This window comes from Staurois parvus, unplaced genomic scaffold (genome assembly GCF_062004578.1).
Source record: "Staurois parvus isolate SC_StPar_1 unplaced genomic scaffold, SC_StPar_1.0 ptg000132l, whole genome shotgun sequence".
Lineage (NCBI taxonomy): Eukaryota > Metazoa > Chordata > Amphibia > Anura > Ranidae > Staurois > Staurois parvus.
Window position 1 is genome coordinate 4,205,642 of NW_028317928.1, and position 12,576 is coordinate 4,218,217.

Below are 12,576 nucleotides of genomic sequence, written 5' to 3' on the forward strand. Positions count from 1 at the left end.
TTTTATTATTATTTTATTTTTTTAACACACAGTTTTATTTATTTTTTTCTCTTTGCAAGGAGAGAAAGAGTGATACAATGTATCTTTTTCCTCCATTCAGAGAGAGAGAAAACCATGATCTAAGTATTTTTTATTTTCTTTTTTTATTATTATTTTATTTTATTTTAACACACAATTATGTTTTTTTTTCTCTTTGCAAAGAGAGAGATTGATACAATGTATCTTTTACCTCCATTCAGAGAGAGAAAAAACACAGGGGTGGGCTTCACAGAGATCAGAGGCTATCACAGCAATCAGGTTACCCGGAACCAGATGTTCTGGGTCCCGATCGTTACTACAGGACCCGGTGTGACCCCGGTCCCTGTGCTGGAGCGCGACGTGTGGTGCACTCTCAGCACAAAGACAGATACGCATATATGTGGCCCCGCAAAAAAAAATTTCCAGCCCAGTGGGGCCGCATATATGCGTACTGTCAGCAGGAAGGGGTTAAAAACTGGACAGGTGATACATTGTATCAATCTGTCTCCTTGCAAAGAGAAAAAAAACATTGCTGTGTTTTAAAAATAAATAAATAAATAAATAAATAATAATAAAAAAAGAATAGAAAAAATACTTAGATCATGATTTTCTCTCTCTCTCTGAATGGAGGAAAAAGATACATTGTATCAATCTCTCTCCTTGCAAAATGAAAAAAAAACTTAACTGTCTGTTAAAAAAAAAAAAAAAAATAATAATAATAAAAGAAAAAATACTTAGATCATGTTTTTTTCTCTCTTTGAATGGAGGAAAAAGATACATTGTATCACTCTTTCTCTCCTTCCAAGGAGAAAAAAAAAATAAAACTGTTAAAAAAAAAAATTATAATAATAAAAAAAGAAAAAAAATACTTAGATCATGGTTTTCTCTCTCTCTGAATGGAGGAAAAAATGCATTGTATCAATCTCTCTCCTTGCAAAGAGAAAAAAAACAAAACTGTGTGTTAAAAAAAAAAAAAAATAATAGTAATAAAAAAAGAAAAGAAAAAATGTTTTTCTCGCTCTCTGAATGGATTTTTTTTTAGAGGGAAGGGTATTACAAACACTACAGGCATGGGGATAAATCTATATATATTATACCCCTTCCCCTAATTTATTTTTAACAATTTTTCCGCTGTGGCTCTGTCCGCTCCAGTGCAGAAGGGGACAAAATTACTTGCCGCAATTCCAGAGGAGACAGCCCGGTCTGTGGGATCTTGGTAAGATATGATTTGACAATGCTTCTCCAACCTCCCCTCCCCCCTGTGTTGAATAGAAATAAATCTCCTCTTGTAGAATTAGAACCGTTCCGTGCTGTGAAAAATAAAATCCCTTCCTGTTTATGTTTTTTTTTAAAGAAAAATGTCAACATAATTAAATAAAAATCTATCGGAAGTAGTGTGTGTGCTGCACAAACACACCCACTTCTTGTGGCATTTCAGAGATGTATTCATACAGACTTTACAGTTCACTGTTTACCTTTTACCCAAGATTCACTCATTTTCACATAATGGGTGAATCTTGGGTGAAATTTGGGTGAATCATGGGTGAAAACATTGATAAAGAGTATATGAATTCACGTTATGGGCTTACAGTCACACCAGGGAGAAGATCACTTCCTTTAACCAGTTGCCGCCCGCCTCGTCCCTCCGGGTGGACGCCATATGGCGTCCTTTCAGGAACGCGCATTGCACATGCCAGCAGGGCTGTGCTGCGGTGCGATCTGTCAACGGCCATGTACCTCTGACATGGCCGATGACAGATCTGTGTACCGGCCCCATTGCCAGTACCATGTGATCTGCTGTGACCAACCACAGCAGGTCACATGACAGTTGAATACAATGGATGGCTTCCTTTCATGGCATCCATTGTATACAAGTGTGTCTAGCTGTGAATGGTCACAGCTGTGTCATGTGATTAGCCATGGCCAAATCACAGCTAAGCACAAAAAAAACCCCTGAATGAATCGATGTCATTCAGGTAAATGCTTGCTTATAGCAAAGTAATTCTTTGCTATAAGCAAATTGTGTAAAAAAAATACTGATCACTTCCCCAAAGTAGTACAATGTTACATGACACTACTTGAGTTATAGTGAAATATGAAAAGAAAATCTTAAAAAAAGAGAAAAAAAATGTAATAAAAAATTAAAAATAATAATAAAAAAATGATAATTTTTGTTTTCGTACTGTCACCAGTCAGTGTCCCTGATCACCGTTGTGCCAGTTAAATGATGACGCTGTACTGCACTGGTGACAGTATGTAAAAAAAAAAAATAGTGAAAATCATTTTTTTAATCTCTTCAATTTCCGAAAAATTATGACAAAAAAAGTACAACTTCAAAAAACGCGCCATGCCTGTTATGAAGTACCTCGGACTGTCTACTTTGTAATAAGGAGTCATTTGGGGGATATCTGTACTGTTCTGACATTTGGGGGATATCTGTACTATCCTGACATTTGGGGGATATCTGTACCGTCCTGACATTTGGGAGATATCTGTCCTGTCCTGACATTTGGGGGATATCTGTCCTGTCCTGACATTTGGGGGATATCTGTACCATCCTGACATTTGGGGGATGTCTGTACTGTTCTGACATTTGGGGGATATCTGTACCATCCTGACATTTGGGGGATATCTGTACCATCCTGACATTTGGGGGATATCTGTACCGTCCTGACATTTGGGGGATATCTGTACCGTTCTGACATTTGGGGGGATATCTGTACTGTCCTGACATTTGGGGGATATCTGTACTGTTCTGACATTTGGGGGTTATCTGTACTGTTCTGACATTTGGGGGATATCTGTACTGTCCTGACATTTGGGGGATATCTGTACCGTTCTGACATTTGGGGGATATCTGTCCTGTTCTGACATTTGGGGGATATCTGTACTGTTCTGATATTTGGGTGACATCTGTACTGTCCTGACATTTGGGGGATATCTGTACCGTCCTGACATTTGGGGGGATATCTGTACTGTTCTGACATTTGGGGGATATCTGTCCTGTTCTGACATTTGGGGGATATCTGTACTGTCCTGATATTTGGGTGACATCTGTACTGTCCTGACATTTGGGGGATATCTGTACCGTCCTGACATTTGGGGGGATATCTGTACTGTCCTGACATTTGGGGGATATCTGTACTGTCCTGACATTAGGGGGATATCTGTACTGTCCTGACATTTGGAGGGATATCTGTACTGTTCTGACATTTGGGGGATATCTGTACCGTCCTGACATTTGGGGGGATATCTGTCCTGTCCTGACATTTGGGGGATATCTGTCCTGTCCTGACATTTGGGGGTTATCTGTACTGTCCTGAAATTTGGGGGATATCTGTCCTGTTCTGACATTTGGGGGATATCTGTACTGTTCTGACATTTGGGGGATATCTGTACTGTCCTGACATTTTTGGGCCTCAAGAAATTAGATTGGCCGTCAGTACTTCAGGATTGATCAATTTTCAGATATATGCCATAGTTTGTGAACTCTATAACTTTCCTACAGACTGAATAATAAATACTAATTTGGGTTATTTTCACCAAAGACATGTAGCAGAATACATCTCTGCCTAAATTTATAAAGAACAATTATTTATTTGCAACGTGTATTTTTTTCAAACATTTTGCTCTTTTTTTGTTAATTTAGCAAAAAATAAAAACCCAAGTGGTGATTAAATACCACCAAAAGAAAGCGCTAGTTGTGTGAAGAAAATGATAACATTTTAGTTTGGGTACAGTGTTGCATGACCGCGCAATTGTCATTCAAAGCGTGAGAGCGCTGAAACCTGAAAGTTGGCCCGGGCAGGAAGGGGGTAAAAGTGCCCGGTATGGAAGGGGTTAAGGAAACGTTATATACATTGATCATAGAATCTTCTCTTGCAGGAACAGGCTACATTCAATGACATCGCTGTCTATTTTTCCAAGGATGAGTGGGATTACCTAAACAACGAAGAGAAAGATCTATACAGGGAGGTGATGATTGAAAATTATCAGACCCTCCAGTCACTAGGTAAGACGAAATGAAACCTTTTTTTTTCCCTTTCTTTTCCTATGGTCAGATTTTATTACAGGTCTTCATTTTGAAATCACATTGCTGGTAGGTATTTAGGACGTTATGTGTAGACTTGACTGGAAGATGTGTTAGTGGGTCTCTCTTTTCAGCTTTCTTTGTAGTCATTGTCTGGCCTGTACCAACAATCCTATACAGACAGCCATGGAGGAGTTAAGAGGGAGGATGCTATGGTGTCAGGAACCATAAACCTGGCGGAGACAGAAAGTGCAGTTAAAATCACGCCTTTAATGAAATAGCAAAAGTAATACAGAAATGTAACCAAAACAGAAGCCAGGAGATGGATGCCAGAGCGGGTAATCAGATGAGCTAGGGTAAGGAAAGCAGAAGTCAGCGTAGTCAGGAGCCAAAATCAGGAACAGGAATTAACCACCTCCCATCCAGCCATTGTATATAAACGGCCGGACGGTGGCAGTGCAGGGTTGGGTGGCTGTTTATAAATGGCCTCCCCACACCCTGCTGTGCGCGCTCCTTAATTGGCCAATCAGTGATCACATGCAGAGCATTAAGCAAGATGTCACTTGTGACATCATTGCTTACTACGTGTGAAATCTGTGAATGATCACAGAGATCACATGGTACAGGGCTATTCACAACAGCCTTGTACCATGTGACAAGCTGTGACCAATCACAGCTCATTCAGTAGTTCTCAATGGCTGCAAGAATGCAGCCAGAGAGAAGGAGAAATGATTGCATTTACATCCTTTATGGGTGTAAAAGCAATCAGTGTAAAAAAAAAAATAAAAAATCTTCATCACCACCCACAAGTAGTACAGTGTCACCATGGTGACACTGTACTGCTAGGGTGACAGTATGTAAAAAAAAAATAAAAAAAAATAATAATATAAAAAAAATTAAAAAAAATGTAAAACAAAATGTTTAAAAATTATAATTTTTTGGTTATAAACTAATTCGGGTTATTTTTTTTTTTACTAAAAATATAATGGAATAAATTTTGGCCAAGACATGATGAAATACTATTTATTCGCAAAATTTTATAGGAAAAACACCTTTTTTTTTAAACTTTTTGGACTTTTTAATTTACATAGCAAAAAAAAATTAAAATCCCAGAAAAATTCGTATGGGTACAGTGTTGCATGACCGCATAATTGTCATTCAAAGTGTGCTAGCACTGAAAGGTGAAAATTGGCCTGGACAGGAAGGGGGGGGGGGAAGTGTCCGGACTGGAAGTGGTTAAAATAGAAGTCAGCCACACCTAGTTGTACACAGGAATACAGGCAGGAACACACGGGAGATAATAGACCACGCAAGGGCAAGAAGGAAAAGAGCTAATCCGCAAAATAGCAAAAAGGGTTGGCTGTGGGCTGGACTAATGAGACAGGTAATGGTATCCAGGTGAGTCACTGTGTGGCTGGTAATTAAGCGACAGCTGAGCAGCTTCTGAGGACCGAAAGAAAAGGACTGCTTGTTAAGTAGCAGGAGCCCAGCTCTGACATATGGGCCAGGCAGCTGATGTCTAATGCAGAAAATTCAGTTCAGGTGTTTCCAGTGGAGGGTGATTTTAATTCTGCTGCCACGGCTGCTGTTAGAAATCAGCCTACCAGAGCCCCTGCGTGGGGCTTTGTTGAAATATCAGGGGTCTAAACAGACCCCTGATGTCTCACTTTTGAGACAGAGGAAGGGACTGAGATATAGATTCCTCAACCCCTTTGTCTGCTGTCCTTTGAGCCATTTCCCTAAACAACCACGGTGATTGCATGAGGAGCACGCTCAGCTGTTAAAGCCTAATAAAACTTTGTCTTCCTTGGAGTCTCTGGTCAGATTTTTACTTAGATCTGGAAAAAACGAGTGTCTCAGAGAATGTATTCCTACTACTGAGTGTCAAACAGTTTTCGATAAAAGGTTCAATAAAAGAGTCATTCATCCCATGTTTATGCAGCTTCTCATTTTTCTAGATCATGCCATAGCTCAATGTTTCTCAAACTTTTTTCAGTCGAGGCACCCTTTACCAGTTGTCTTCCCACCTATAGCAGAGGTACTGCTACAGGGCGGCACGGCTGCACAAAATCACGTATATATACGTGATTTGTATTTCCCGGTAGGGGGCGCGTGTGTGCCCTACCCATGCTGTTATTGGCTGCTGGGGATGTCAATCACTGGGTCCCGGCTAGCGATTGCTGTCTGGGACTCAGTGATCGTCGGCAGGGCTGACAGGGGAGAGATATGTGTGTACACAACCAGGGGCGGACTGACCATTTGGAAACTCGGGCACTGCCCAAGGGCCCGGGGTCTGTAGGGGGCCCTATGAGATGCCCCTGGTACCTTTTTCATAAGCTTTTTTGAGTTTGGGCAAGGACACAGGGGCCCCATGATCCTCTATTGCCTGGGTGCCCCATGAGTTGTCAGTCCACCCCTGTACACAACACAGACCTCTCTCCTCTCAACGTGAACATGCTGCTTTGTATTTGCACAGCAGAGAGATACAAAGCAGCATGTCTCCCTAGTAAAACACACACAGCACACAGCTAACCATTTGATCGCCCCAGATGTTAACCCCTTCCTGCCCAGTGTCATTAATACAGTGTCAGGGCTTTTTATTACCACTGATCACTGTATTGGTGTCACTGGGGATATCAGTGTCAGTTAGTCAGTGTCAGTTAGTGTCAGAATGTCCACCACAGTCACGCTATGAGTTGCTGATCGCATAAAAAAAAATTCCAATATATATATATATATATATATATATATATATATATATATATATATACCGCCATTTGTAAACGCTATAACTTTCACGCAAACCAATTAATTTACACGTAATGGGATTTTTCTTTTAGCAAAGACATAGCAGAATACATGAATTTATGACAAAATGTGATTTTTAAAATTTTTTTTTACTGGATATGTTTTATAGAAAAAAGTCAAAAATATTGTTTTTTTTTCAAAAACAAGAGCAAAAAATAAAAAACAAGAGCAGAAAAATAAAAAAAAACGCACAGGTGATCAAATACAGAAAGAAAGTTTTATTTGGAGGAAAAAAGGGACATAAATTTAATTTGGGTGCAGCATTGCATGACCGCGCAATTGTCAGTTAAAGTAATGCAAAAAATGGCCTAGTCAGGAAGGGAGAAATCCTCTGGAGGGCAACGGGTTAAAATAAGCCCTCACTGGCCTGTGTACATGCAGTACTGTGCTGCAATTCATATCCATCTTCAATCTCTGCATCTACACTAAGTTAGTGTTTCTCAACTTTTTTCCAGTCAAGGCACCCTTTAAAATTATGGACAATCTCGAGGCACCCCATCTAAAATGTACAAAATGTATCCAATAGGTTTACATGTTGCAGAAGCATCTACACACATAAAGCACCCAACATAAGTCACCAGCTCTGTGTTTATACTGGCTGTGGAGTCCATTCTGGGAAGAGGGAGTAGGAAGAGCTAAGCTCATGAGTCCCAGGTGTACTGGTGACTTATTATTTCAAGGCAAATACATTTTTGCACACTGGTACTGACTAGCATCCCAGCAATTTTTCTTCCTCATTTTTTCTTCCCCATGCAGCTAATGTGACCCCAATACTGACAGATTTTATGTAGGTGCATAATGTCCTCCTTATCAACCAATGATGTCAGTGGCTGTTTGAAAACCTGTGGCTTTGTGTAACAAAAAACCAGGCTTGATTCACCCACTGCCCTGTACACGAATTGTGTCCAATTTGGAGCAAATGTTAGTCATTTTGCAAAGACCCCTGAAAGCACCACAGGGTGCCTGGGAACCTTGGTAAAAAAGGATGATTGAAGTTCACCCGTTTTCCCACCCTAAGGCTCTGTGTTTATACTGGCTGTGGAGTCAATTCTGGGAAGAGGGAGTAGGAAGAGCTAAGCTCATGAGTCCCTCCTGGGAGGCAGGATCAGCAGGAGGTGAGCTGCTGAGTCCCTGCTGGAAGGCAGGAGCAGCAGGAGGTGAGCTGCTGAGTCCCTGCTGGGAGGCAGGAGCTGCAGGAGGTGAGCTGCTGAGTCCTTTCTGGGAGGCAGGAGCAGCAGGAGGTGAGCTGCTGAAACCCTGCTGGGAGGCAGGAACAGCAGGAGGTGAACTGCTGAGTCCCTGCTGGGAGCCAGGAACAGCAGGAGCTGAGCTGCTCAGTTCCTTGTGGGAGGCAGGAAGAACGGTAGGTGAGCTGCTGAGTCACGGCTATGAGACAGGAACAGCGGGAGGTGAGCTGCTGAGTTCCCCGTGGGAGGCAGGAACAGCGGGAGGTGTACTGCTGAGTTCCCCGTGAGAGGCAGGAACAGCGAGAGTTGTGCTGCTGAGTTCCCCGTGGGAGGCAGGAACAGCGGGAGGTGAGCTGCTGAGTTCCCCGTGGGAGGCAGGAACAACGGGAGGTGAGCTGCTGAGTTCCCCGTGGGAGGCAGAAACAGCAGGAGTTGAGCTGCTGAGTTCCTTGTGGGAGGCAGGAGCAGCGGGAGGTGAGCTGCTAAGTTCCTTGTGGGAGGCAGTAACAGCAGGAGGTGTGCTGTTGAGTTCCTGGTGGGAGGCAGGAACAGCGGGAGGTGAGCTGCTGAGTTCCCCGTGGGAGGCAGGAACAGCGGGAGGTGTGCTGCTGAGTTCCCTGTGGGAGGCAGGAACAGCGGGAGGTGAGCTGCTGAGTTCCTGGTGGGAGGCAGAAAAAGCAGGAGGTGAGCTGCTGAGTTCCTGGTGGGAGGCAGAAAAAGCGGGAGGTGAGCTGCTGAGTTCCTGGTGGGAGGCAGAAACTGCGGGAGGTGTGCTGCTGAGTTCCTGGTGAGAGGCAGAAACTGCGGAAGGTGAGCTGCTGAGTTCCCCATGGGAGGCAGGAGCAGCGGAAGGTGAGCTGCTGAGTCCTGGCTATGAGGCAGGAACAGCGGGAGGTGAGCTGCTGAGTTCCTCCTAGGAGGCAGCAATAGTGGGAGGTGAGCTGCTGAGTTCCCCATGGGAGGCAGGAACAGCGGGAGTTGAGCTGCAGAGTCCCGGGTATGAGGCAAGAACAGCAGGAGGTGAGCTGCTGAGTTCCCCGTGGGAGGCAGGAACAGCGGGAGGTGAGCTGCTGAGTCCCGGCTAGGAAGCAGAAGTAGCAGAAGTTGAGCTGCGTAGTCTCCATCGGGAGAGGGAAGCAGAAGTATCTAAGCTGCGGTGTTCCTGCTGGAAGGGGGAATCACTTTAACATATTTAAACTGATTAAAATGGCGTAATCTTCTTAAACATCTTCTCCTTCTTTACTAATTTTACTTTTCAGACAGATGCTCATTAATGATCATCACGTTAGGACAACTGGCTAACCTTTTCTTTTTCAGCCTTCTTCAGCTCCTGCAGGTTTAGATAAAACGATTTCTTTAAAATACACCTATTTATTGCACTTCTACACTCTTCTCCAACGCGGGGTCAAGGAAAACATATTGCAGTCGCCATAACCACCTTTCTATTTACAGGTTCAAGCTCTGGGCTGCTCATCCCCATCTTTGCTTTACTGTCAAATTAGCTAGTGATCTGGAACAAGAAGGCAGCCAGTGAAGTACTTCATCCTTGTTCTCAGTCCTAGCTCATTTCCCGAGGTCTGTAAGCTCCAACTTCCAAAATGCATTAAAAATGACAAACAGTATAAAAGATCTAAAACCAAACTCCAGGCAGATATAGAAGACCCAGATTAATGCAGCTCTCTAATAATTATGTCATTTTCTAAATATGACTTGATATAGAATCTTGCAGTCGTTGTAACTCAGATCTCAGACTGGGGGAGAGAAAAACAGTACAAGGAGCCAATCAGCTGTTCTGCAGTCCTCATGCTGTGCTAATAAGGACCATGCTGATAGGAGGAGAGAGGCAGAGTGACAGAGAGCCTGTCAGTCTGCTGCTTCTCCTTTCAGTGTCCAGTCACAGGATGGTGCAGGGACCAGATCTGTTAGTTTATTTTAACTGTAGCAGCGAAATATCAGGTCTCCTCTCCGGCCTGTGTAAATCTCAGGGCTGGATGGCCAGAAATACAAAATCTTTGGCAGGTAATAGCTCCTTTATATGTTTTTTATCTGTATATTTACCTGTCCGAAGGACATCTTTAAATGGGAATATGGTGCTCACCCAGAATATTGTTTTACTTCAATAAAGTCATACCCACCAACCTGCTTCTTTTCAGTTCTTTGTGTGTGTAAGACTTTGAAGGTCTAATTTGTGAAAATCTTCTTTACGAAAGAAGAACTCAAGAGCAGATCAATGCAAAATGTCTATAAATTACAGGCTGTTATGTGTTTTCTGTAAGTCCATCCTCACAGCTACCACAAGGAGAAGAAATAATATGCAATTTAGAAGCTTTCTAGGTCCAACGCTATAGCGCAGGGGTCTCCAACTCTCTAAATAAAAGGCCAGTTTATTGTCCTTCAGACTTTAGGGGGGCCGGACTATGGCCAGCGGGAGTGGATATTTTCCTGGCATCAGTAGTAGTAGACATTGTCACATTTGGTATAAGGGAGAGGAATTGTGCCCCATAATTGGTATCGTTGGGAGGAAGAGTGCCCCATCGTTGGTGTCAGTGGAAGGAACCGTGCCCTATCATTGGCATCATTGGGAGGAATAATACCCCATCATTGGTGTCAGTAGGAGGAATAGTGCCTCATCTTTGGTATCAGTGAGAGGAATAGTGTCCCATCATTGATATCAGTGGGAGGAGAAGTGCCACATCATTAGTGCCAGTGGGAGGAGTAGTGACCCATCTTTTGTGTCAGTGGGAGGAGTAGTGCCTCCCCATCATTGGTGTCGGTGGGAGGAATAGAGCCCCATCATTGGTATCATTTGTAGGAATCATGCCCCATCATTGGCATCATTTGGAGGAATAATACCCCATCATTGGTGTCAGTGGGAGGAATAGTGCTCCATCTATGGTATCAGTGAGGGGAATAATGTCCCATCATTGGGAGAAATAATGCCCCATGATTGGTATCAGTTGGAGGAATAGTGCCTCATCTTTGGTATCAGTGGGAGGAGAAGTGCCCCATTATTGGTGTCGGTGGGAGGAATAGAGCCCCATCATTGGTATTATTTGGAGGAATCGTGCTCCATCATTGGCATCATTGGGAGGAATAATACCCCATCATTGGTGTCAGTGGGAGGAATAGTGCCCCATCATTGGCATCATTGGGAGGAATAGTGCCCCATCATTGGTATCAGTGGGAGGAATAGTGCCCCATCATTGGTATCAGTGGGAGGAATAGTGCTTCATCATTGGTATCAGTGGGAGGAATAGTGTCCCATCATTGGTGTCAGTGGGAGGGATAGTGCCCCATCATTGGTATCAGTGGGAGGAATAGTGCTTCATCATTGGTATCAGTGGGAGGAATAGTGCCGCATCATTGGTATCAGTGGGGGGAGTAATGCCCATCATTGGTATCAGTGGGAGGAATAGTGCCCCATCATTGGTATCAGTGGGAGGAGTAATGCCCCATCATTGGTATCAGTGGGAGGAATAGTGCCCCATCATTGGTATCAGTGGGAGGAGTAATGCCCCATTATTGGCATCAGTGGGAGGAATAGTGCCCCATCATTGGTATCGGTGGGAGGAGTAATGCCTCATCATTGGTATCAGTGGGAGGAATAGTGCCCCATCATTGGTATCAGAGGGAGGAATAGTGTCCCATCATTGGTATCAGTGGGAGGAATAGTACCCCATCATTGGTATCAGTGGGAGGAATAGTGCCCCATCATTGGTATCAGAGGGAGGAATAGTGTCCCATCATTGGTATCAGTGGGAGGAATAGTACCCCATCATTGGTATCAGTGGGAGGAATAGTGCCCCATCATTGGTATCGGTGGGAGGAGTAATGCCTCATCATTGGTATCAGTGGGAGGAATAGTGCCCCATCATTGGTATCAGAGGGAGGAATAGTGTCCCATCATTGGTATCAGTGGGAGGAATAGTACCCCATCATTGGTATCAGTGGGAGGAATAGTGCCCCATCATTGGTATCAGTGGGAGGAATAGTACCCCATCATTGGTATCAGTGGGAGGAATAGTACCCCATCATTGGTATCAGTGGGAGGAGTAACGCCCCATCATTGGTATCAGTGGGAGGAATAGTGCCCCAACATTGGTATCAGTGGGAGGAATAGTGCCCCATCATTGGTATCAGAGGGAGGAGTAGTGCCCTATCATTGGTGTCGGTGGGAGGAATAGAGCTCCATTGTTGGTATCAGTGGGAAATATGGTACCCCATTGTTGATGTCAGTTGGCATAATCATGTCTTGTATCAATAGGAGGAATAGTGTCCCAAGGGCCAGATAAAGGCAAGCAAAGGGCCACATCTGCAGTTTGGAGACCTCTGCTATAACGTGTGTTGGTACCAGTGTTAAATTTTGACATCAAATTTCAATTTAGTTTTAGTCATAGTCTTTTGACTAAAATGCCATTTCAGTTTTAGACATATTTTAGTCATCTGAATTGTTTTAGTTTTAGTCATATTTTAGTTGACTAAAACCTTTAGTACATTTTAGTCGATTAAAATAATTTTAGTCAACAAAAATCT

The 12,576-nt window shown here is 43.3% G+C and overlaps 1 protein-coding gene across 3 annotated transcripts in view; it reads left to right on the forward strand.

Annotated features, from left to right (window-relative positions):
* The window catches only part of LOC149466202 (uncharacterized), a 50,690-nt gene that overhangs the window by 14,202 nt on the left and 23,912 nt on the right, over positions 1 to 12,576 (forward strand). For 2 of the 3 annotated variants that reach the window (XM_089672732.1, XM_089672733.1), the window contains exon 3: positions 3,904 to 4,030. In XM_089672732.1, the coding sequence (XP_089528858.1) occupies positions 3,904 to 4,030 (127 nt within the window). Of the gene's footprint in view, positions 1 to 1,175; positions 1,235 to 3,903; positions 4,031 to 12,576 lie in introns of all 3 variants that reach the window. The other variant, XM_089672731.1, reaches the window with a different exon arrangement.